This window comes from Mercenaria mercenaria, chromosome 6 (assembly GCF_021730395.1).
Source record: "Mercenaria mercenaria strain notata chromosome 6, MADL_Memer_1, whole genome shotgun sequence".
NCBI classification, from domain to species: Eukaryota; Metazoa; Mollusca; class Bivalvia; order Venerida; family Veneridae; genus Mercenaria; species Mercenaria mercenaria.
In genome coordinates this window covers 14,706,862-14,728,861 of record NC_069366.1, presented here as the reverse complement: position 1 = coordinate 14,728,861, position 22,000 = coordinate 14,706,862, and the positions used below count along the sequence as shown (strand labels likewise).

The 22,000-nt window shown below is 35.8% G+C and overlaps 2 protein-coding genes across 2 annotated transcripts; both read left to right on the top strand.

The window, feature by feature from the left end:
• The first annotated feature begins 453 nt into the window (after window positions 1–453).
• On the top strand, window positions 454–2,672 carry LOC123550299 (uncharacterized). Its single transcript, XM_045338729.2, has 2 exons — window positions 454–713; window positions 1,984–2,672. Exons 1-2 carry the CDS (start codon window positions 579–581, stop codon window positions 2,413–2,415), a joined length of 567 nt encoding a protein of 188 aa, XP_045194664.2. The 5' UTR covers window positions 454–578; the 3' UTR covers window positions 2,416–2,672.
• A 2,341-nt stretch (window positions 2,673–5,013) lies between these two features.
• Window positions 5,014–7,534, top strand: LOC123550300 (uncharacterized). Its single transcript, XM_045338730.2, has 2 exons — window positions 5,014–5,357; window positions 5,926–7,534. Exons 1-2 carry the CDS (start codon window positions 5,028–5,030, stop codon window positions 6,499–6,501), a joined length of 906 nt encoding a protein of 301 aa, XP_045194665.2. The 5' UTR covers window positions 5,014–5,027; the 3' UTR covers window positions 6,502–7,534.
• The last annotated feature ends 14,466 nt before the right edge of the window (window positions 7,535–22,000 follow it).

The window sequence follows — 22,000 nt, the reverse complement described above, 5'->3', positions numbered from 1 at the left end:
GAACGCAACTAGATGAAAATGTCAATGCAATTGCAAGAAAATAACAAAGCAATTGCAGGAAAATACTTCACGAAAATGACATGCAATTGCACAGTTTGTACTAAACAGATTGCAACTGCACAAAAATAACAACGCAAATGCATGAAAATGACAAAATGATAATGCAACCGCACGAAAATGACAAAACAACCTCACAAAAATGACACGATGGGAATACGACAGTGCAATGAACAATGATGTCGTTCTATTTCTGTCGTACCATCGGTTGTCGTAGTTTCACTTTTGACGAAGTGCAGTTGCGTCATCACATGAAATTATCATGAGAGTCACAATGAAACATCTATATTTTCAACCATCGTTTTAAATAAGTTGACACATATATAGACATTTGGACAATCTTATCAGTTCATGTCAAACAATGCCATTGCGTTAAATGCAATCAATTATGTCAAAATGAAATTTCTTTCGAGTGTGGCAGTATTATTTTTGCTAAAATTACTTTGCCACGTTTCCTGTGATTACGAAAATAAAAGAATAGTTTATCACAGCGATGACGATGTAATACATGTCATTAATGCATGTTCAAGACGGAAGTAGCTTTATTGAAAAATAAAACAACCGATTTGGAAAGTAAAGTGGCAGCTCTGAAAGGCAATGACGCAGTCTCGCAGAATAAAATAACTGCATTGGAATCAGAGCTAACAGCTCTAAAGGTATAGTTTTTTAGGCGAGTTTTACATAATGTGAACATATGGTTATGAATTCGAAATGTATCCGGCGTTGCGTTCTTATTACTGTTTATTTCTTTTGTGTGCTTAAACAATCAAGCTTATTTGCTGTTGCCAAACGCGACAGACCACCTGAAGTAACGCAGGATATTTTCAATCACTCTTGCATAAAAAATCTACTGTTTCACTGGATCCGGGCATGTTGTGACATAAAAGATGCAATCTAATTCATAGCATGTTTTGCTGTCCCAAAGACAAATTATTCTCCCATATAGAGTCGCTAATGTGCTTACTCGCTTACTTCATCTGATTACTCTCTATAGACATTATTCAGCGTTTTAATTAATTACCTTCAGTATGGTCAAAGATATTCTTTAGATTTTAGAAAAAAAAATGTACAAAAGGGGAGACGACTATATCACTACTCAGGGTAGAGTAATGGTTACTGTTAGTTTCAGTTCATCTTTGCAATCTTTACAATGCTACATTAAATTCCTTTTAGCAGATTTTAAATAATTTTCGTACATATCAAAAATGTGAAAAATCAAATACAATAACAAAGGGAGGTAATTTTGTATTAAAAAGCCATCAGGGTTATGGTACTTATTATTTCAACTTCCTCATGAGCCAAAATGTTAATGTAACATTCAAATGAAATACTTCAATTGGTTGAAGGAAAAACGATTATTTTGTCAATAACCACATTTAAAGTTCGAAAGCGGGGAATAATTTTGTGAAATTGAACGCATAGTTCATAAAGAATTTGACCTTAGGCGTGTATATTGCACCATGATCCAAAATTGTAAGAAGGTGAATGTGAATGAATTTTACGATGGTTAAAAAATAGTTCTGTCAGTACCCATTTAGAAAGTCCAAAGTCTAGAGTAGTTTTGTCAAGTAAAAATAAAACACTGAGTACATATGGATCTTGAAGTGTATATTACTGCGTTATGATTCAAAATTTTATGAAGATGGATTTATAGGTTTTATTACATGAAATAGCTTTTTAAGAACATTTTCAAAGTGCTAAAAAGGAATTAGATTTGTCAGATTTAGTCAGAATTACGGGGCATTGGACATGAACTTGCAAGGTCACTAGTGATTCAAAAGCTGCTAGAGTTTTATTTTTACTTCTAGTATTCAGCTACTTTAGCCTTTTCTGCCTTTAGGTGTAAAATAGTGTTTTAGTACCTAGTATGTCAATTAGCTGACAATCTCCATTCTGTTTATTAGTTTATGTAAATTCTTTATGCAGGCTGCCAAGCCATCAATTGGGGTGTCTTACGTTAGATGGGGAAGAATAACTTGTCCTGGCAATGGTACAGAATTTATCTATAAAGGCTACATGGCAGGTGCTGACTATACTGAAACTGGAGGTGGAGCCAATCACTTATGTTTGCCCGAGGATCCAACATGGTCAAAGTATGTGGATGGATACAATAATGGCGCAGAAAAATATGGTACAGAAATAGAATTGGTCGATCACGTTTCAAGCACGATATTTGGAAAACAAACAAACAATCAAGATATTCCTTGTGCCGTATGCCGATCGATTCGTTCATCATATGTCATGGTTCCAGCACGTGCAAACTGCTATCCAGGTTGGACGCAAGAGTATGGCGGATATATAGTAGCAGCATATCCCTCTCGACATAAAGCCGATTACATATGTCTCGACGCATACTGAAGAATTGGGCAAAAATCGATTCTATTATCTTTCCTTGTTTATTGAGATCAACGCTATACCTTGTTGTCTCCCTTCGACCGTCTTGCTAAATATCGATCACTATCGGATATTTTTTAGCGAGTGTTGCAGATCGTTATGGTTCGGCTATCTCCGCTTATCGTATCACGGGAGGTGTCGATCATAAAAAAAAACAAGGATTATAGATTAGAGATCTCCTGTAAAAACGTAGTGGGATGGGTGATTTATTTTACACCAATTTTAAGTACCGGTAAAACAACAACAGCAAATATAGTCATCGACTTGGTTTAATTCTGTTTTTCAATAATGTAAAATACGGAACGGAAAAAAGAAGACACTACGTTATTTATTCTTTCATTTTGCATAGTCAAAGAGCTATAAATAGTGTTTTATACTTCTTTGGCATAGTATATGAAAATATGATCAACACTATATTATCTTCTTTATATATTACATTAAAGAAACTGAGACATAAAAACAAATATAAATACACAATGCAAAATCATGTATATTAGGCGAGCACAACATACATGTACATGAAACTACTATTATCTTAAAAACTAGAAAGCAGGAAAAAAAAATTTAAAAGTGCTTACAAACTTGACAATTTCATTTTCAGTTATTATAAATAAATGTGAAATGCGTTTTTTATTATTATTATTAATCATATTTAACTTGTCAAAATTAATTTTGCTATGTAATGAACATTTGAAAAACATATTGTCACACACTGATGAAAAATGAACAGAAAAAAAAACTAGCAAACATACTTGACAATGTAAAACGTATCTTTTTATGACACCAGAGCCTGTTAATTGGAAGTGTGACCTATTTGCCCCCGAGCCAGTCATTGTGTAATAAAGTATGTGCGAATTATGATTTCTCAATGTTTATCAAAAGAGACTGACTGACTGATTTAATAAATGTCAGATTTTTAAAATAAAAAGTGGAAAACCTAAGACAAGCACACATAGAAAAAAGTCTTTCAGAGAAGATTTAGGATAAAGTGACACTAATGTAGAGTAAAGGTTATTCATAATAACTATCACGAATACTTTTACTATATGAACAGAGGATTACCAAGTTGGCCTCGAATTCTCTCCCCACGGGGCTTCCAATGACAACGATCATTTAGTAAGACCGGTTGAGGTACGGTGTGGAAGTTACGAATCCTCCCTTGTCCACCTTTCGTCGATGGCCGTGAACTCGCATGTGTTGTCTGCACAAAATGAAAGTGTTTGTTATACAAACTATTAGTAGAGTCTTAAATAGTATTTTTCTTTTTAAACAACTCAAATGAAACACAACATCAGGTATATGTGACTGAATACTTATCAGATGTATGCTTAAGAACACATACACAAAGTGATACAAATAAACAGTAGGACAAAATAAAAAATAAATAAAGTAGCATACTGAAAATAGTGAAATAAAGTACATATCGCTTAAGGCTTTTTGCTAAAGACAAAATATGTCTTACAAGTACGAAATAAATGTGTTAAATAATTGTTAACCTATACCCTGCTATATTTTTATAATGAACTTGCCGTCTTTTAATTTGGACAGTAACATTAACTGTTAAAAGGGGTGCTTAGCAAAATGATACTGACTGATCAATTGGTGAACAGTGCAGATCACGACCAGACTGCACGGACCTTTTACAGCTGTAATACTCTACGAATAAAATAAATACAGTTACACCGTTCCTTACTCTGTTATTTCATATGATTGATTGCATCTATATAAATAATAAAAACATGTTCTATCTTTTTCACTGATCAATGTGCATAGTTTGGATCAATGTACATAGTTTGGATCAATGTACATAGCCAGTTTGGATCAGGACTGTAGATCTAGTAGAGTTATCGTACTATTTATTTGAACTGAGTGTCAAAACATGTTCCCGGTTTTCATTATATTCTGTTCACACCTATATAAGATTAACATGAAAGCCAGAACATGTTTTGACAGTTCAAATAAATAGTACAATATATTTGAGTGTTTATAGAATGATCTATAAATCATGTAAAATTTTGTTGTTTAAGAATTGCAACACAGTGCGAAACAATGTAAACTTTAAGACTGCGTCAAGTTAATGCATTTTTTTAAACATTACTATTACGGGTCCACTACCTTAAAGGAACGAGTAGTGGAATATCAATACTCACATATATCTATTTCAGTGTACAGATTTTTAAAGTCAATGAGATAAAATGAGATAATTCGGGTTGTTTAAACAAGATGTTATCACGTGACTTAGGTCATAGTTTGTGAGCATCTTATCATTATATGAGCCGTGCCATGCATGAGAAAACCAACATAGTGGCTTTGCGACCAGCATGGATCCAGACCAGCATGCGCATCCGCGCAGTCTGGTCAGGATCCATGCTGTTCGCTAACAGTTTCTCCAATTCCAATAGGCTTTAAAAGCGAACAGCATGGAGCCTGACCAGACTGCGCGGATGCGCAGGCTGGCCTGGATCCATGCTGGTCGCAAACCCACTATGTTGGTTTTCCCATGGCACGGCTCTATTATCAAAACTTACGTGTGTTATATCATAGTAATTATAACTCTGTACATCAGCAGAACAGCCATGTTTGTTTCTAAAGCAGGTATTGTGACAATACTTATTGAAATATACATTTGCTATCAAAGTGAGGGAATACTTCTACATAGTACAGATGACATAGTACAAGTGATAACAGATCTACAAAATAAAGTTGACCAGTGTGCGAACAAATCTGTTAACATGGAAACAAAAATTGCAGCTTTAGAAAGTAAAGTGAAAACATTGGAAAGTGGCCTAGCAGATGTACTGAGCAATGCTTCAGGTCTACAGGCTAAACTCGCTGAATCCGAGAGAAAAAGTGCTGTGTTGGAAAATAAAAGCGCGGCGCTGGAAATCGAAATATCACATTTAAAGGTATCGTTTATAATGTACAAAATCTTATGTTACATAATATTATAAACGACACTTGTTTATATGCTTATTATATTATATCAGATATCTGGAAACAAACGCTATATTTCTTAAGAAGGCTTTAATAGTTTTAAAATTACTGAAAAATTATATGCTACGGAAACACATAAGAATTTGCTGTTTTTACTTTTTACGATGAAAATCGACAAGCGTTTGTAACGCTTTACTCCAGGTAAACTCTTTCGATTATAAATATCTATATTTTGAAATTGTAATTCACTAATTCCGCTTTAGCACTATTGGCTACGACGACGGGCTCTTATTGCCCCGGCGATCCGGGTTTGGATTCTCGACGCGGTCGTCTTTTTTTCTTGATTTGAAATTTTTAAAATATTTTAACAAAAACAAAAACAAAAACTTATATTCAACTGTTCATAATTTGACCAAACTTCAATTTGAAAGAAATATTATTTTTAGCCAAATCTGGAGGTCAGTAACAAGTATGTAATGTGTGTGCCGACCATTGTCAAATCCTATGAAAATGATATAGTACTAAATATAATATTTTCAGAGCAATACATCGAATGTTGGCGTAACCTACGTGCGATGGGGAAGGACCTCTTGTCCGAAGAATGGAACGGAATTTATTTACAAGGGTTATATGGCAGGGTCTGACTATAGTGAAGATGGCGGCAGCTCCAACAACTTATGTTTACCCGAGGATCCAACTTGGTCGAAATTTGTGGATGGCTATAACAATGGAGGGACCATACGTGGAACCGAAATAGAACTTGAAAGTAAAGTTTCTAACGCTTTATTTGGAAAACAAACAGTAAATCAAGACATTCCATGTGCAGTTTGCAGATCTACACGTGCATCACATGTCATGCTTCCAGCACGTGCAAATTGTTACACAGGCTGGACCAAAGAGTATACCGGATACGTAATTGGGACATTACCAGTATATAAAGGCAAGTCCGACTTTGTATGTCTCGATTCCGAATTAGAGTTTGTCCCTCACGGAGCTGGCAATGACGAAGATCATATTGTAAGACCCTTAGAGGTAATGTGTGGAACTCTAGGATCCCTCCCTTGTCCACCATTTGTCAACGGTAGAGAACTAGCTTGTGTCGTATGCACAAAATGATAATACAAATAGCAATGCATACTGAAACTGAAACTGAATAATTTGATTAAACGCCTATTTTTATACAATGATATTTTCAATGGCGTTGTACATAATAATAATAATAATGATTGTACCATAATAGTTGTAATCGTACTTGATATAATAGATGTTAAGTTGGTAGGACTACTAGTAAGCTAATAATTACCAAATGTTTTATCTTTAATTATTTATAAATAAGCGCGTGTATTTGCCTACGTAATTCAGGTTAAGATGTTATAAAATGCTATACACTGAAATATACGCCCTAAATGATCTGTTAGTTGTTGCCACCAACTACTTAAAGCGGCATGCCTACAGATCGTTCGACAAAAAAAAAAGTTAGATATCTTGAAATAAATGCTATATTTCTTAAGAAGGCTTTAGAACTTAATTACTGACAAACTTTATGTTACGGAAACACATGAGAATTTGCTGTTTTTACTACTTTTTACGATGAAAATCGAAAAGCGTTTGTCACGCTTTTACTCCAGGTAAACTGTCTTGATTATAAATATCTATATTTTGAAGTCATTATTCACTACTTCAGCTATAGCGCTATTGGTTACGACGGAAAATGTCTTTATTGCCGCGGCGGTCCGGGGTTCGGTTCCCGACGCTGTCATCTTTTTTTCTTGATTTGGAATTTTTAAAATATTTTAGAAACAAAAATTCATATTCTAATGTTCATAATACGACCAAACTTGAATTTGAAAGAAATATTATTTTTAGCATGCTGCTTAAAGTATCGAAATATGCACTTTATTACATGTTATCGCGAATCATACAGCGTAGTTAGTTAGAGACAACATATGAATAGACAGGTTCGACAACTGCAGATAGATCAGAAGTGACAAGGATTTTATCATTTTCTGTTACAAAAATGAAATACTTTAGTATATAAAGACTTGATAAAATATGGTGAAAAATGGATTTAATGATTATGTTCAAATTAAAATGTTTGCATAGTATTTTTTTTTAATAGTATTGGAAAATCCATAAAAATCTTAAGAGCAGAGGGTGATGGCATTCAACTTAAAATATTATTTTGGAATGTACGTAACTTTGTTGCATAGCAAAACCTGATGAGAGTAACTTTGGATGGAAACAAAGAGGTCGGTTAGAGTGACTCTCCTTTATTTTGCAAATGGTGTTGAGGGAGGGGGAAGTAACTTGGGATGTAAAGAAAGAGGTCGGTTAGAGTGACCGCCTTTTATCTGCAAACGGCGTCGAGGGAGGTAGGGGAAGTAACCTTCAAAGAGACCAGTTACAGTGACCTCCCCTTACTTTACAAATGGCATCAAGGGAGGTAGGGGAAGTAACTTTGGATGAAACAAAGAGGTTTGTTAGAGTAATCTCCATGTTATTTTGCAAATGATGTCGAGGGAGGTAGGGGAAGTAACTTTCGCAAGACAAAAAGATGCCGGTTAGTGTGACTTCCCCTTTATTTTGCAAATGGCGTCGAGGGCGTAGGGAAAGTAACTTTGGATGGAAACAAAAACAGGCCAGTTAGAGTGACCTCCCTTTATTTTGCAAATGGTGTCGAGGCATGTAGGGGAAGTAACTTCGGATGAAAACAAAAACAGGCCAGTTAGAGTGACCTCCCTTTATTTTGGAAATGGCGTCGAGGGATGTAGGGGAAGTAACTTTAGATGAAAACAAAAAGACCCCAGTAACTTTGGATGAAAACAAAAACAGGCCAGTTAGAGTGACCTCCCTTTATTTTGCAAATGGCGTCGTGGGGTGTAGGGGAAATACCTTTGGATGAAAAATAGGTCAGTTAGAGTGATCTCCCTTTATTTTGCAAATGGCGTCGAGGGCGGTAAGGGAAGTAACCTCCAAAAAGTGGCACAGTAAGAGCAACATCCCCTTTATATTGCAAATGACGTCAAGGGCAGTAGAGGAAGTAACTTTGGATATAAACAAAAAGGTCGGTTAGAGTGACCTCCCCTTATTTTATAAATGGCGTCGAGGGAGGTAGGGGAAGCAGCTTTGGATGGAAACAAAGAGGTCGGTTAGATTGATCTCCCCTTTATTTTGCAAATGGCGTCGAGGGCGGTAGTGGAAGTAACTTTGGATGAAAACAAAGAGGTCAGTTAGAGTGACCTCCTTTTATTTTGCAAACGGCGTCGAGGGAGATAAGGGAAGTAACCTTCAAAAAGAGGACAGTTAGAGTGACCTCCCCTTTATTTTGCAACTGGCTTCGAGGGCGGTAGGGGAAGTAAATTTGGATGATTCAAATTTGTTTTCAGATTTTATTCAAGAACTAGGCCCATATGGGCATCAGCCTTGTAAAGGCAACATTTACATGCAAATACATGTACATAAAACAAAACGTATACATGTAAAATATACATAGCAGATACTGTTTCTTACTGTAGGCATTTAACGGAAGATATATGCATATCTGACATAAATCAATAATTTCTGACTAGCACCAGATTAACAGATTCACTGAGTAACATACATAACTTTTTGTGTAAATAATGCCAACTTCAGGAGAAGGGTTTCATCACAACAATGTTTGAAACAAACATTGAAAATTATTATCATTTGAAATCTGGTGATGAAATGGAATGTATTTCTGTCTATCCAGATTAAAAAAAGGACAATCAAAAATATAATGACACTCATCACCCAATGCTGCATTATTTCACAAGTGACATGTCCTCTCATCATGGACAATATTAAGAAATATACCCTTTTCAATAGGCAACTTATTATTACGGCACCTAAAATGGCATAAGGATAATGCAAGATTTGATGGTAACAATTTCAAATAGTCTTCAAATTTAAAGACTGTCTTGAATATTTTATAACGCTCACATTTTCTTGAGTTTTGAACCATTCTGGTCCAAGTTTGTATATACTGATTTTTTAATCTAAGCTTAATAATATTACGAAAATAAAGTGGCGAAGGAACTGACTGATTAATCCAATATTCTGCAAATCCAAGCTGTTCTAATGTATTCTTAACATATGAAATCCAAGGGCAACAATATACATCATGAATATGAAGCTTATACATTAACTTATACAGAATATGGCTGATTTTATCAGTTTTACTTTCAATAACCTTGCACCAGTAATTAAGTACTCTACTTTTGACAATAACATTAATGGGCAAAGCCCCTAGTTCACCAAATACCATAACATTTGGCGTGGATTTTTTTAACTTTTAGTAACATCTTTAAAAATTTTAGTTGAAAAGTTTCAATTAAACTAATATCACTGCTACCCCACACCTCAGATCCATACAAAAATATAGACATTATCATTGTTTCAAATAGATGTAACTGTAAATCAATACTGAGTTGAAGTTTTCTTGCTTTTCTCAACAGAGAATACATAGCTTTTGCAGCCTGATCTACTAAATGTTTTTTCGTCTCGTGGAAATTACCATTATAATTAAACTTTATGCCTAGATAACTAAAATTACCAACAATATCAAGTACTTCACTTTACCTCGAGAAAAAACAACAACTTTAGTTTTACTAGAGTTAACAGTCAGTTTCCACACATCACAATATTCTGACATTGCGTTTAAAGATGTTTGTAGCTCATTTGGTGTCTCAGCAAAAAGTACAGTGTCATCTGCATAGAGTAATAAAAATAATTTGAAAAACACTTCAGTAGTATCATCACGTAAAAACTCTTTAACATCATTTGATAGAGTTGTTAGTCCTTTGTAAAAATGTGTCATAAAGGACACTAAGTCATTCAGAAAAATAGAAAAAAGTATTGGTGATAAATTTTCACCCTGTCGAACTCCAGATGCACTAATTAAAAAATTTGAGAGACCTTAACTGCTTTTAACACAAGAGTTTGCTTGATCATAAATTGTGTATATACCTTTAAAATTTTTTCCATCAACATTATGTTGAAGTAACTTCCTCCATAAACAAACTCGACTAACAGAATCAAAAGCTTTCTTATAGTCTATAAAAGCACAATAAAGACGACAATGTAAACAGAGGTCTGTTTGAGTGACCTCCCATTATCTTACAAATGGCGTCGACAGAGGTAGAGGAAGTAACTTTGAATGGAAACAAAGAGATCGGTTAGAGTGACCTCCATTTATTTAACAAATGACATCGAGGGAGTTAGGGGAAATATCTTTGGATGGAAACAGAGGTCGGTTAGAGTGACCTCCCCTTATTTTACAAATGGCGTCGGGGGAGGTAGGTGAAGTAACTTTGGATGGAAACAAAGAGCTCGGTTAGAGTGACCTCCCCGTTATTTTGCAAATGGCGTCGAGGGAGGAGGGGAAGTAACCTTCACTGGACACAAAAAGATGCCGATTGGTGTGACCTCCCCTTTATTTTGCAAATGGCATCGAAGCGGGTAGGGAAGTAACCTCCGATGGACATAAAAAGATGCTGGTTAGAGGTACCTCCCCTTTATATAGCAAATAGCGCCGAGGGCGGAATGGGAAGCAACTGTGGATGGAAACAAAGTCGGTTTAAGGTACCTCCCCTTTGTATTGCAAATGGCATCGAGGGCGGAAGGCGAAGCATGTTTGGATAGAAACAATGAGGTCGGTTTGAGTGACCTTCCCATTATTTTGCAAATGGCGTCGAAGGGGGTAGGAGAAGTAACCTCCGATGGACACAAAAAGATGCTGGTTAGAGGTACCTCCCCTTTATATAGCAAATAGCACCGAGGGCAGTAGGGGAAGCAACTGTGGATGGAAACAAAGTCGGTTAAAGGTACCCCCCCCCCCTTTGTATTACAAATGGCATCGAGGGCGGTAGGCGAAGTAACTTTGGGTGGAAACAAAGAGGTCGGTTAGAGTGACCTCCCATTATTTTGCAAATAGCGTCGGGGGATGTAAGGGCAGTAACTTTGGATGGAAACAAAGAAGTCGGTTAGAGTGACCTCCGCTTATTTTGCAAAAAGAATGAGGCTAACTTTTGTTTTGCACATGGAAATAGCTACTGATGAAAAAGTCTGTAAGGATACTCTTCTTTGTTTTTTTTTTTTTTTTTTTTTTGTTTTTTTTTTTTTTTGTTTTTGTTTTTTGCATATTCCTAGAATGTATGACCAACTGAACACACCTAGGCCAGCATTTTTTAATTTTCTGGTTTACGGGAGCGCCGACCCTATTTTTTGACAAAACAAAATAAAAATAAAAGTCATTTTCAGTACTTTTATTTTCATTTTACCCGCCGACCGTCGGTAATTGCTGCTGCCAAAAATAAAAGTTTAACTGTATGGTAGAGGTTTTTAATCTAGATCAGTAGACGCATGAAAAATGGCAGCCTGCATGAATGTAAACTGTGTGAAATTAAATTGGAAAAATATACAAGTTTACAGACAATAATCTTTGGAATGAGTTGACAGAGATAACAAGTATTGTAAACAATTAGATCTGAGTAGAAATTACAGCACCTACATCTCAACATTAGGAGTAATCACCTACGAAAAATGACCTTCACTATCAACAGATCAACGCTGTCCAGATGTTGAAAAATCTGGCGTATCACATGTACGAGATTTGTTGTCTGTATATTATAATTGGACAACGATCAAATTCATGTGGGACTGTCAGAAAAATACCACAATTGATAAAAAAAAGGAAAGAAACCAAAGAAATGGCAAAATGGAAGAGCAAAAGTGAGTATCAGTGTATCAACTTGCTAAACTTTTTTTTTACTTTAAAGTCTTGAGGGTTAGAGAAGAAAAAATAACTAATACCACAATTTTCAGTAGTTCTGTTCAAAACAATGTGCAATTTCAATGTAAAATGACATGTCCCTGCAAATGCTTGACAATGATAAGTGTGATAAAATATTCAAACTAGTCAAAATAATTGGACCGTCAGATTAACGGTTGTTTAATATTTGTGACGGGCAATCTAATCCGAGTGGAGTTATTGGCCATATATAGAAAATTATCTCAATATTTCCAAGAGGATCGCGTCGAACTAGTTTGACTAAAGTTCTAGCCTGGTACTGTAACTCAAAAGATAATTATAAAATAAACTCCGAGCAATATTGTCATGTTCACTTAATTAAGTATACCGACAAAATCTGTAAGAAGACCCTTTGAAAGTATGTTTGGGACAAACATTCAGACACTGTATGCCACATGTGCCTTTGACACTGAGGAACACATGTCCATATCCAGTAATAAATGTTTTTTCGGACTCCTAACTTACTAATTCCAAGTCCCATCTCGGTGAAGAATCGTATAAATCTCCGATAATGTTGTTTGAACATCAGCTGATAAGGTTGTTATTTTGTACACATTTTAGCTGAACCACAATTCAGATTGTTTTGACTTGTCGTACAGTATAGGTGGCACTGACAGTCGGCAAAATATAAAACAATATTCAAGCCACTGAAACTTAACCAAAGCAATTTAATTTTAAAGCCAGTGTGCATACTGATAATATTTATCAATTCGTAATTTTTCATTTCTAGTATGACAATGCCTGTCTTTTAAGACTCCATCTCCAGCCAATTAATATGCATGTATGCAGGATGCAGACCTAAAGTAGTCATTGCATATCCCCATTTTAAAGCAGTTTTTATTCATGTTTAAATAATAAACATTATGCAGTGGTCTTATGATATGATAATGTCAACTGTGGTATATGTATATATATTATTTAATAATAAAAAATGTTTCCACAAGTCTATTTTTACTACAAAATACTTTAAATAGATACATACAAAAACACAAACAGTGCATATCCTTGGTGACTTTGAAAATGGCATTATTCATATAAATTACACATAAAGAAAACAACAGTATACTGAGATGATGAGATATAAACCAGTTCAGAATAGTTCATTTGTGAGTGTGTATGCAATTTAAGCTTTGCAATCTTTTGTTTTCTGTGGTTTACAAAAAATAAAAAAATTGTATCCTTTTGGACGTTTTATTTTTATTTATTTGGTCGACTGCTCAAAATTGGGACTTTTATTTTTATTTTTTATTTTTATTTGTCACCCCCCCCCCCCCCCCCCGACCAAATTTTTTTGAAAAATCTCCCGTAAACCAGAAAATAAAAAAATGTTGGCCCTACAGTTCGCAAACGCTATGGAGGAAGTAAACTTAGTAAAAGAAGCTCACATTTAATGTCGGTTAAACATCAATAATTAATGCAATCGTTTGACCGTCTGTTTTCAAAAAAAGTAAACAGCACCACTGTATTGAGTTTTATTCATTTTAAAGCTACAAAAAAGCACAAATACAAATGACATTGTAAAGTATAATCATAGTGTTAAAATTCTGAAATTTAATACATGAACACAAATTCATTGAATTGAGCTATGCTATCATCTCAATCAGTTAAACTCCTTGAGTAACACAAGCTGTCCGTAAGACAGCGCGCTCAACTGTTCGGCAATTTGACAATAAAATGAATTTATATCTCAATAAGAGACCTAAACTTTAAAAGGAAGATACACTAAGTCATTACCTTATATTGTACTAAAGCGAAGATTGGCAAAAATCTTTAAGTATGAAAAGGGCATAATTCTGTCAGAAATACAATTAGAGTTAGGGGGATTGTAACCACACACGCAGATAATGATTATAAATAAATAGTTTTAATTTCAAGTAATTATCTTTTAAAGTACCAAAGATATGTATATAAACGAAGCTTTCGAAAAAATTAACATAAAAATAATTCAAAGTATAACAACTTGGAGACCTTGACCTTGGGTAATGGGGGTGGGGGTGCTGATAAACTTTGTATAAGAACGCACGTCTAGCTCATATGAATCTATTATTCAAACTCAAGATGTTTACAAAATCAGGAAGTGACGTCAATGACGCCAAAACATAATACATATAAATAGCGTTAAACGTTGAGATTCTAGAACTATTAAAGTACAGTGTCTATGTAATTCAAATTATCCATAATTTCAGTTAATATAAATTTACTCTTTCAGTCTATAAATGTATACTTAAATACACAGTTTATCTATTTCACATATATCCCGTAATTCAATTTTAATAAATCCTCGCATGAAATTACTGTCTCTCATTTTCATTCAACTCAAGAGGGTAAAGTTTTTTAATAGCTCGTGTTGTAAGACTACTTCCGGTACGGATCTTGGCTGCTCTGGTTAAACCATCTTTACCCGGCATCAGTTCCTCCACCACGGCAAGTTTCCATCGTAATCGAGGACAGTCTTCGTGCACCTGTACCACGTCACCAACTTTTATCGTCTGCTTGTTTTGACCGCTTTGCGTGTGTCGTTCACATAATGACGTCAGATAATCAGTCTTCCATCTCTCCCAAAATCGATTGTCAATGAGTAGCTCCGAGTCGCTGGATTCGAACCCGTTTATTTGCTGTGTTGTGGTTACTGTTTACGTTCTGAATAGCTGAGTAATCCACCGGAGTTGTTATCCTTCGACCATATAGTTACTGCAAAGGGGTAAGCGGTTCTGGATCTGAAATATCGGATGTAACGTATGTCAGAGGACGGTCATTAAGAACGGCATACAACTTGCGTGATAACATGTAGAGTTAAATTGGTTGTAGGTTTTCGTCCTGACGGTTGAAATGGAACAGGACCAGAGAGGAGGTATCCAATCTTGGATTTTACAGCTGTAGGTCCCGAGCCACGGATCACTTCATCTTCAATAACCTTCCAGTAAAAATCTGTGCCGATAAGTAGTTGTATTTCAAATGTTTTGCCATCAGTTACTGGATGCTCAAGTTTCAGTTCTTTTATGTACTGGAGGTTTGTCACACTTCTGTTGTAATTTTGTAGACGCACTGCAATAGTTGGCACTATCAACACATCTATCGGGATCTTTTCACCGGAAGTTGTGATCAAATAAATTCTGGTTGTTTCCAAATGTCGGACCTCATTTGTTGAATTCCCGAAGCTTGCGAGATGTATCGTGTCAGTTTCCGTTGTTGTAAGTTTGAGCTTTTCTACTTGATTTTGCGTAATAAATGATCGTTGAGATCCCTCATCAAATAATATATTTGTGCCTGCTGTACACATGCCGTAAGTAATTGGTGACATAGCCGTCTTCAGTAGCACATTGGAAGAAAATTGTAAGGATCTCGTCTGTTTGCGTGTGATGTCATCGTAGGTATGTAGAGTTGCCGCTTGCTGATGAACCTGGGTATTACCTGAACTTGGTGTTAAATACATAGTACCGTTTTGCGTCTGTTCTGTACTGCCTGTATTCTGACAAATACTTGTATGATGTCTCCTTTGACAATTTCTGCACTTTTTCTGCGATTTGCATTTCGACACTTGATGCGTACCCAAACAATTGAAGCAGAGGCGTTTATTTCTAACAACTGTTATTCGTGATGTGTAATCAATTATTACATTACAGTCATTTGCTAAATGTGTGTTACTTGAGCAAAAAACACATAACTTTGGGTTACTAGGGCGTCGTTCTTGTTGCTGCGAATGTTGATGCTGCTGAGAATGTTTCCTATCTTTATTCCGCTGAAATCCTTGTTTCGGACCGGAACTTGTTAAGAGTGACATTGTAGCGGGGTTTTCTAATATGTTGTGGCTGTTGATCGGACCTGCTTCCATAATGTTAATTTCCTCGTAAATTGCATTGCGAAGTTCGTTTAGCTGAAGATTACTGCCCTTATGTTCTCGTGCTAAGGATTTTCGTATTTCCGCCGGAAGTTTATCAAAGACAACTGGCACTAAAAGTGTTCCGTAAAATTCCTGATGTTGATTCAATGATTCAAGTCCACGGATTTAGGTTTCCAGTTTATCGTAATAATTTCAGACTGCTAAGTGTGTTGTTTGGTGACGGAAGTTGTAACAAAGCCTGCATGTATGCGTGTACAATTTTATGCGTCTGCCCATACTGTTCCTGTAGAAGTTCGACAGCCTTAACGTAGTTGGAGTTCGTAAGTGCAAATCCCTCTAAGTTCTGGTAGCATCGCCATCCACCTGCGATCGTAGATAATTGAATTTCTGCACATCTGACATGTTCAGATTTGTGTGAACAGTAATGCTGAAAGAGTCCCAAAACGATTGCCACTGTAGAATATTTCCGTCAAAAGTAGGTAACGATAATTTCGGTAGACGATGGTACTGTGCTGAATGTACACTGCTAGCGCTCGGAAAAGTTACAGTCTGATGTTGATCTGAAGATGACGAATTATTTCTCTCCTGGTTAGAAAAATTGTCAAATTCACGAAATTGACGAAGTTGTATTTCAATTTGCAAAGAAAAATCTTCACTGCTGATAAGTTCCACTTCAATTTCGGTTATTTCTGTCTGTTCTAAAATTTTCTCGTTCAGTGATCTCAAATTTTCTACTTTGCTCGTGACTGATTCCAAGAGTGTTCGAAATTCCAACATCGATGAATTTTCTTTAGCATGTTGAATTTTCTCAAGTTGAATTTCAATAACATTGCGTTGGCTGTCTCTCAGTAATCGTAATTCATCTAATTTCACCGTTGCTTTGGTCACGGCACCAAAATATGGGGGGTTGCGGGTAAACTCTATATAAGAACGCACGTCTGGTTCATATGAATCTATTATTCAAACTCAAGATGTTTACAATATCAGACAGTGGCGTCAATGACGCCAAAACATAATACATATAAATAGCGTTAAACGTTGTGATACATAAACGTTATTTCCGACAGATATAATGGGCCCAGCCCCTGCACATACTTTGTTTGTATGCTGGGCAATGTTTGTGTGAAGTTACAGTAAGATATAAGCAATAGTAACACAGATATGACAGAAAAACAAAGGTCGCCGAAAATCTTTAACCTTAAAAATAACCTAAGTATAATACCTTTGTGATCTTGAGTATAATGGGCCCAACCCCCGCACATTCTTTGTTTGTATGCTGGACAATGTTTATGTGAACTTACAGTAAGATATATGAAATAGTCACAAAGATATGACAGGAAAAAAAAGGTTGTCGAAAAACTTCAACTTTAAAGAACCTAAGTATAACACCTTGGTGACCTTGACCTTATGTATAATAGGCCTAGCCCCTGCACATATTTCGTTTGCATGTTGGACAATGCTTATGTGAAGTTACAGTAAGATATAAGTAATAGTGACAAAGATATGACAGAAAAACAAAGGTTGCCGAAAAATTTTAACCTTAAACATAACCTAAGTATAACACCTTAGTGACCTTGACCTTGGGTAAAATGGGCCTAGCAGAACAATCATATCAGCAGAACAACCATATTTGTTTCTAAAGCAGTTATTGTGACATTACTTATTGAAATATATCTTTGCTATAAAAGTGAGGGGATACTTCTACATAGTACCGATGACATAATACAGATGTACAAAATAAAATTGACCAGTACGCGGACAAATCTGCTAACATGGAAACAAAAATTGCAGCTTTAGAAAGTAAAGTGAAAACGTCGGAAAGTGGCTTGGCAGATGTGTTAAGCAATGCTTTAAGTCTACAGGTTGAACTTACTGAATCCGATAGAAAAAGTGCTGTGTTCGAAAATAAAAAGCGCGGCGCTGGAAATCGAAATATCACATTTAAAGGTATCGTTTGTAATGTAAAATTAAAAAAAAAATCATATTACATAATATTATAAACGAAACATGTTTAGATGCTTATTCTATCATATAAAGAGTGACTTTCAAAATTTACTACTAACCAGAAAATGGCACAAAATGATGAATCTATTTCTCAGCCTCCTTTGATATATATATTTAATTTCTATGAGTGTGCGAAGTAGAAAAAAACGAAGCACTGACCATGCACATGTCCTACAATAGCAAGGCGACAACAGGACGATGTTAATACTATGACAGCGCCATTTCACGAAAATGAATTACAATTTCACGAAAATGACTTACAATTACACGAAAATGACTTACAATTTCACGAAAATGACAACGCAATTTCATGAACATGACAACAAAATTGTACTAAAATGACAATCAAATTGCACACAAAAGAAACTGCATGAAAATGACAACGCAAGTGCATGAAAATGACAATTCAACTGCATGATTGCACGAAAATGACAACGCAATTGCACGAAAACGACAACGCAATTGCATGAAAATGACAACGCAATTGCACGAAAACGACAACGCAGGTGCATGAAAATGACAATGCAACTGCACGAAAATGATAACGCAATTGCATGAAAATGACAACGCAATCGCACAACGATAGCAAAGTAACGACAGGATGATTTTGATACTAAAACAGCGTAATTGCACGAAAAAGGCAAGAAAACTTTACGAAAATGACAACGCAGTTTTACGAAAATGATAATACAATTTCACGAAAACGACAATGCAACTGCATGAAAATAAAAGTGCAATTGCACGAAAATTAAAACTCAATTGGACGAAAATGACAACACTTTTGCGCTAAAAAGACAATGCAACTGCACGAAAATGATAACACAATTGCACAAAATTGACAATGCAATTGCACAAAATTGACAATGCAATTGCACGAAAATGACAATGCAATTTCACGAAAACGAAAAATGCAATCTCAATGTAACAGTGTGACAGTGTAAGTTTGAGTTACCGGAACAAGTTTTTTTCCAATCGTGTCCGAGGCAAGTGCGAAATTACCTCAATAGCATCCAGTTTAGACTGATGATACGTAGAAACAGCACCAGCTCAAACAAATCACCCAGCACTAAACACAGTCGGGATCATGAGTCGAACCCAGATCGCTAAACACAGTCGGGATCATGAGTCGAACCCAGATCGCTAGCGTTTGTCCAGCCTCCTAACCACTGTGACGCTGAGTCCCTAAATGATTTTATATGAAATACTAGATATCAGCTAAAATGTATGATTTAAGTAACTCGGGAACAATAACGCCAGTTGTACTAGGCCGGTTTTCAAAACATCTGCAGGGAAGCAATTAACTAATATACTCAAGAACTTTTCTAACTCCACACGGTTTTTTAACCCTGCCAAATTTTGACAGATTTGAATGAAATGTGTACACAATGTTTAATTATTATTTTATTAAAATAAAACATAACGATAATAGTCTGAAGTAAACCGTAAGGGCAACAATGAGGTAACCCTTAAATAAAAAGTCACAGAATTAGTAAACAGTACACTAACAGGCTATCCTAACGCCCGCAGGAATAATAAGCCCGCGGTAAAATGGGTAGGTAGAGTTTATAATTTATTTCTATCGATACGGAGCCACTCCTTGCAATTCAAACTTGGCAGTTTTGTTAAGGAATGAATCTGGCTTACATCTACAACTATTGATATGAAAACGATTGTAATATTTTTTTGAAATTCCCTATCAATTTCTTCAGTCTCAAAAACGGCCAGTGATACTGTCGACTCGGCTTTTAACGTTTAAGGCCTACCCATTAACTCCGATGAGTATTATTGGTAGTGATTTCACAACAGCCTAACAAATATAGAAATGACTCCATTTCATTTTAAGCGGCTTTATCAAATGTTGCTGTATTCCTTCACACCCATAGTGCATATTCACTGAGCACTCGCATTATCGCGTAATTCAACTTTTCTTCACCATGCGAAAGATACTAAAGAAAGTTTTGACAGTGGAAGAAGACCCATACAGGTGCCTCTCCGGGCTACTATAGAAAGAACGTTTTCCGCCGTATGTGCAGGTGTAAATGATTGCTTCTGGTTGACATTTCTTTTAAAAAAACACGTTTCGATAAATTAAGTAGTTAATTCATTAATTCATTATGTCACACATTTGATATTATAATTAATTTCATTTAATATATATATATGCTAATATGTGAGGATTATATCTTTAAAGCATTTCTAGCTTTAAGGTTATTTCCGCTGACGTAGGCCTACTGGAAGCGAACCTCTAATACAAGTTCAAGACAAACGTTTTGGTGCTACATTTTTATAAACTACCAAAATTGCGTATTTTGGTAGTGACTACCACATGTACCAAAACTCGGTCGAATTTTGAGGTGCAACAGAGCACGGGTGGTAAACGCGCAATCCAATTCCCGCCGGGAATACGCTTAAAATGGGTTGCGCAACGTCCGGTGCTGGTGTTGCGCGTAAAAAAAGACGAAACTGAGGTATGTGAAGTTATGATTTTGCTTAGTATGAGACAAGAATAAATTTTCTCGATAAAAGCAAAATGCTATTCGACACAGATATGATAATACACCATATGTGTAAAATATCTGGTTTGTAATTTATGATTCGGCTGTATTATCACAAAAACTCTGGAGACACGAAACGTGAAAAAGTATGAAATCAACAAAAATGGCAGTTTCTGACCTCATATGCCTAATCTGAGGACATCTGATGCTTTTTATGATAACTCAACTGTTATAAATTAACGAATATCAAAAATATTTGTTTCAAATCCTGCTTACGGGGACATAATTGACAAAATAATCATCGGGAATGGGGTTGCGCACCGGGAATGGAGTTGCTCATATACATCATAATGTGTATAATGTATACGCGCAACTCCATTCCCGGGGCGCAACCCCATTACCGATTATTGTTTTGCCAATCTTTACCCCAAAAGCAACATTTCATTTAAGTGTATGTAATATTCATGACTGTTTTACACGTGTTTGATCATTCGAAGCGTCACATTTCCAGAAAGAAGGCACAAGAGTTAGAAAATTTGCATTTTTCATGATTCCATGCTTTTTTTTTTTTTTTTTTGACAGCTCGAGCCATGAGAGTTTTCGTGATAAGAGAGCCGATTCTAAAATTAATAAGTTGGTATTTCACACATATGATCCTTATTCATTTTTGTGTCGAATAGCATTTTGCTTTTTTTCGAAAGCACTCGTAAATGTGTAATTATTTACAAAAACAAAAACCCACCTACCTCGATTTTGTATATATTGATGCGCAACACCAGCACCGGAAGTCGCGCAACCCATTTTTAGCGTATTCCCAGTGGGAATTGGATTGCGCGTTTACCACCCGTGCAGAGGTTTATCAAACGTGACTAAAAATACCGTTTATATCGGTGCTTACTGCGGTGATTCATTTTCCGCTACGTACTGTCTCTATCAAATAAACGAGATTTTTAATTCAGTTCTTTGATAAAGTTTTATGTATTTGAAGTACCACACCACAAGAATTCAATAAAATATTTAAAGATTATTTTATCGTGACGTCTCTAGCATCTAATTCTAGTACATGTATATTATTGAGAGGTGACCTGTTCTAGGGTGAAAGAACCGTAATATGAACCCAGTGGTCATGAGTTCGATCCCCCAGAAGCGAACTTCCTACCATTGCCTCTCTTTTCCTTAATTGGCGCTAGCACTGCTAAGAAACTCAGAAAGTAGCTCTCGGGCGTGATTAAGTTCATGGAACTTGTTTCACATCCGATGTAATTTTAATGTGGTTTTGCTAAGAAGTAGAGAGATCATTTGAGCCACACCATGAGAAAACCAACATAGTGCCTTTGCGACCAGCATGGATCCAGACCAGCCTGCTCATCCGCGCAGTCTAGTTAGGATCCCTCAGTGCTGTTCGCTTTCAAAGGCTATTAAAAAAAGAGAAACCGTTAGCGAACA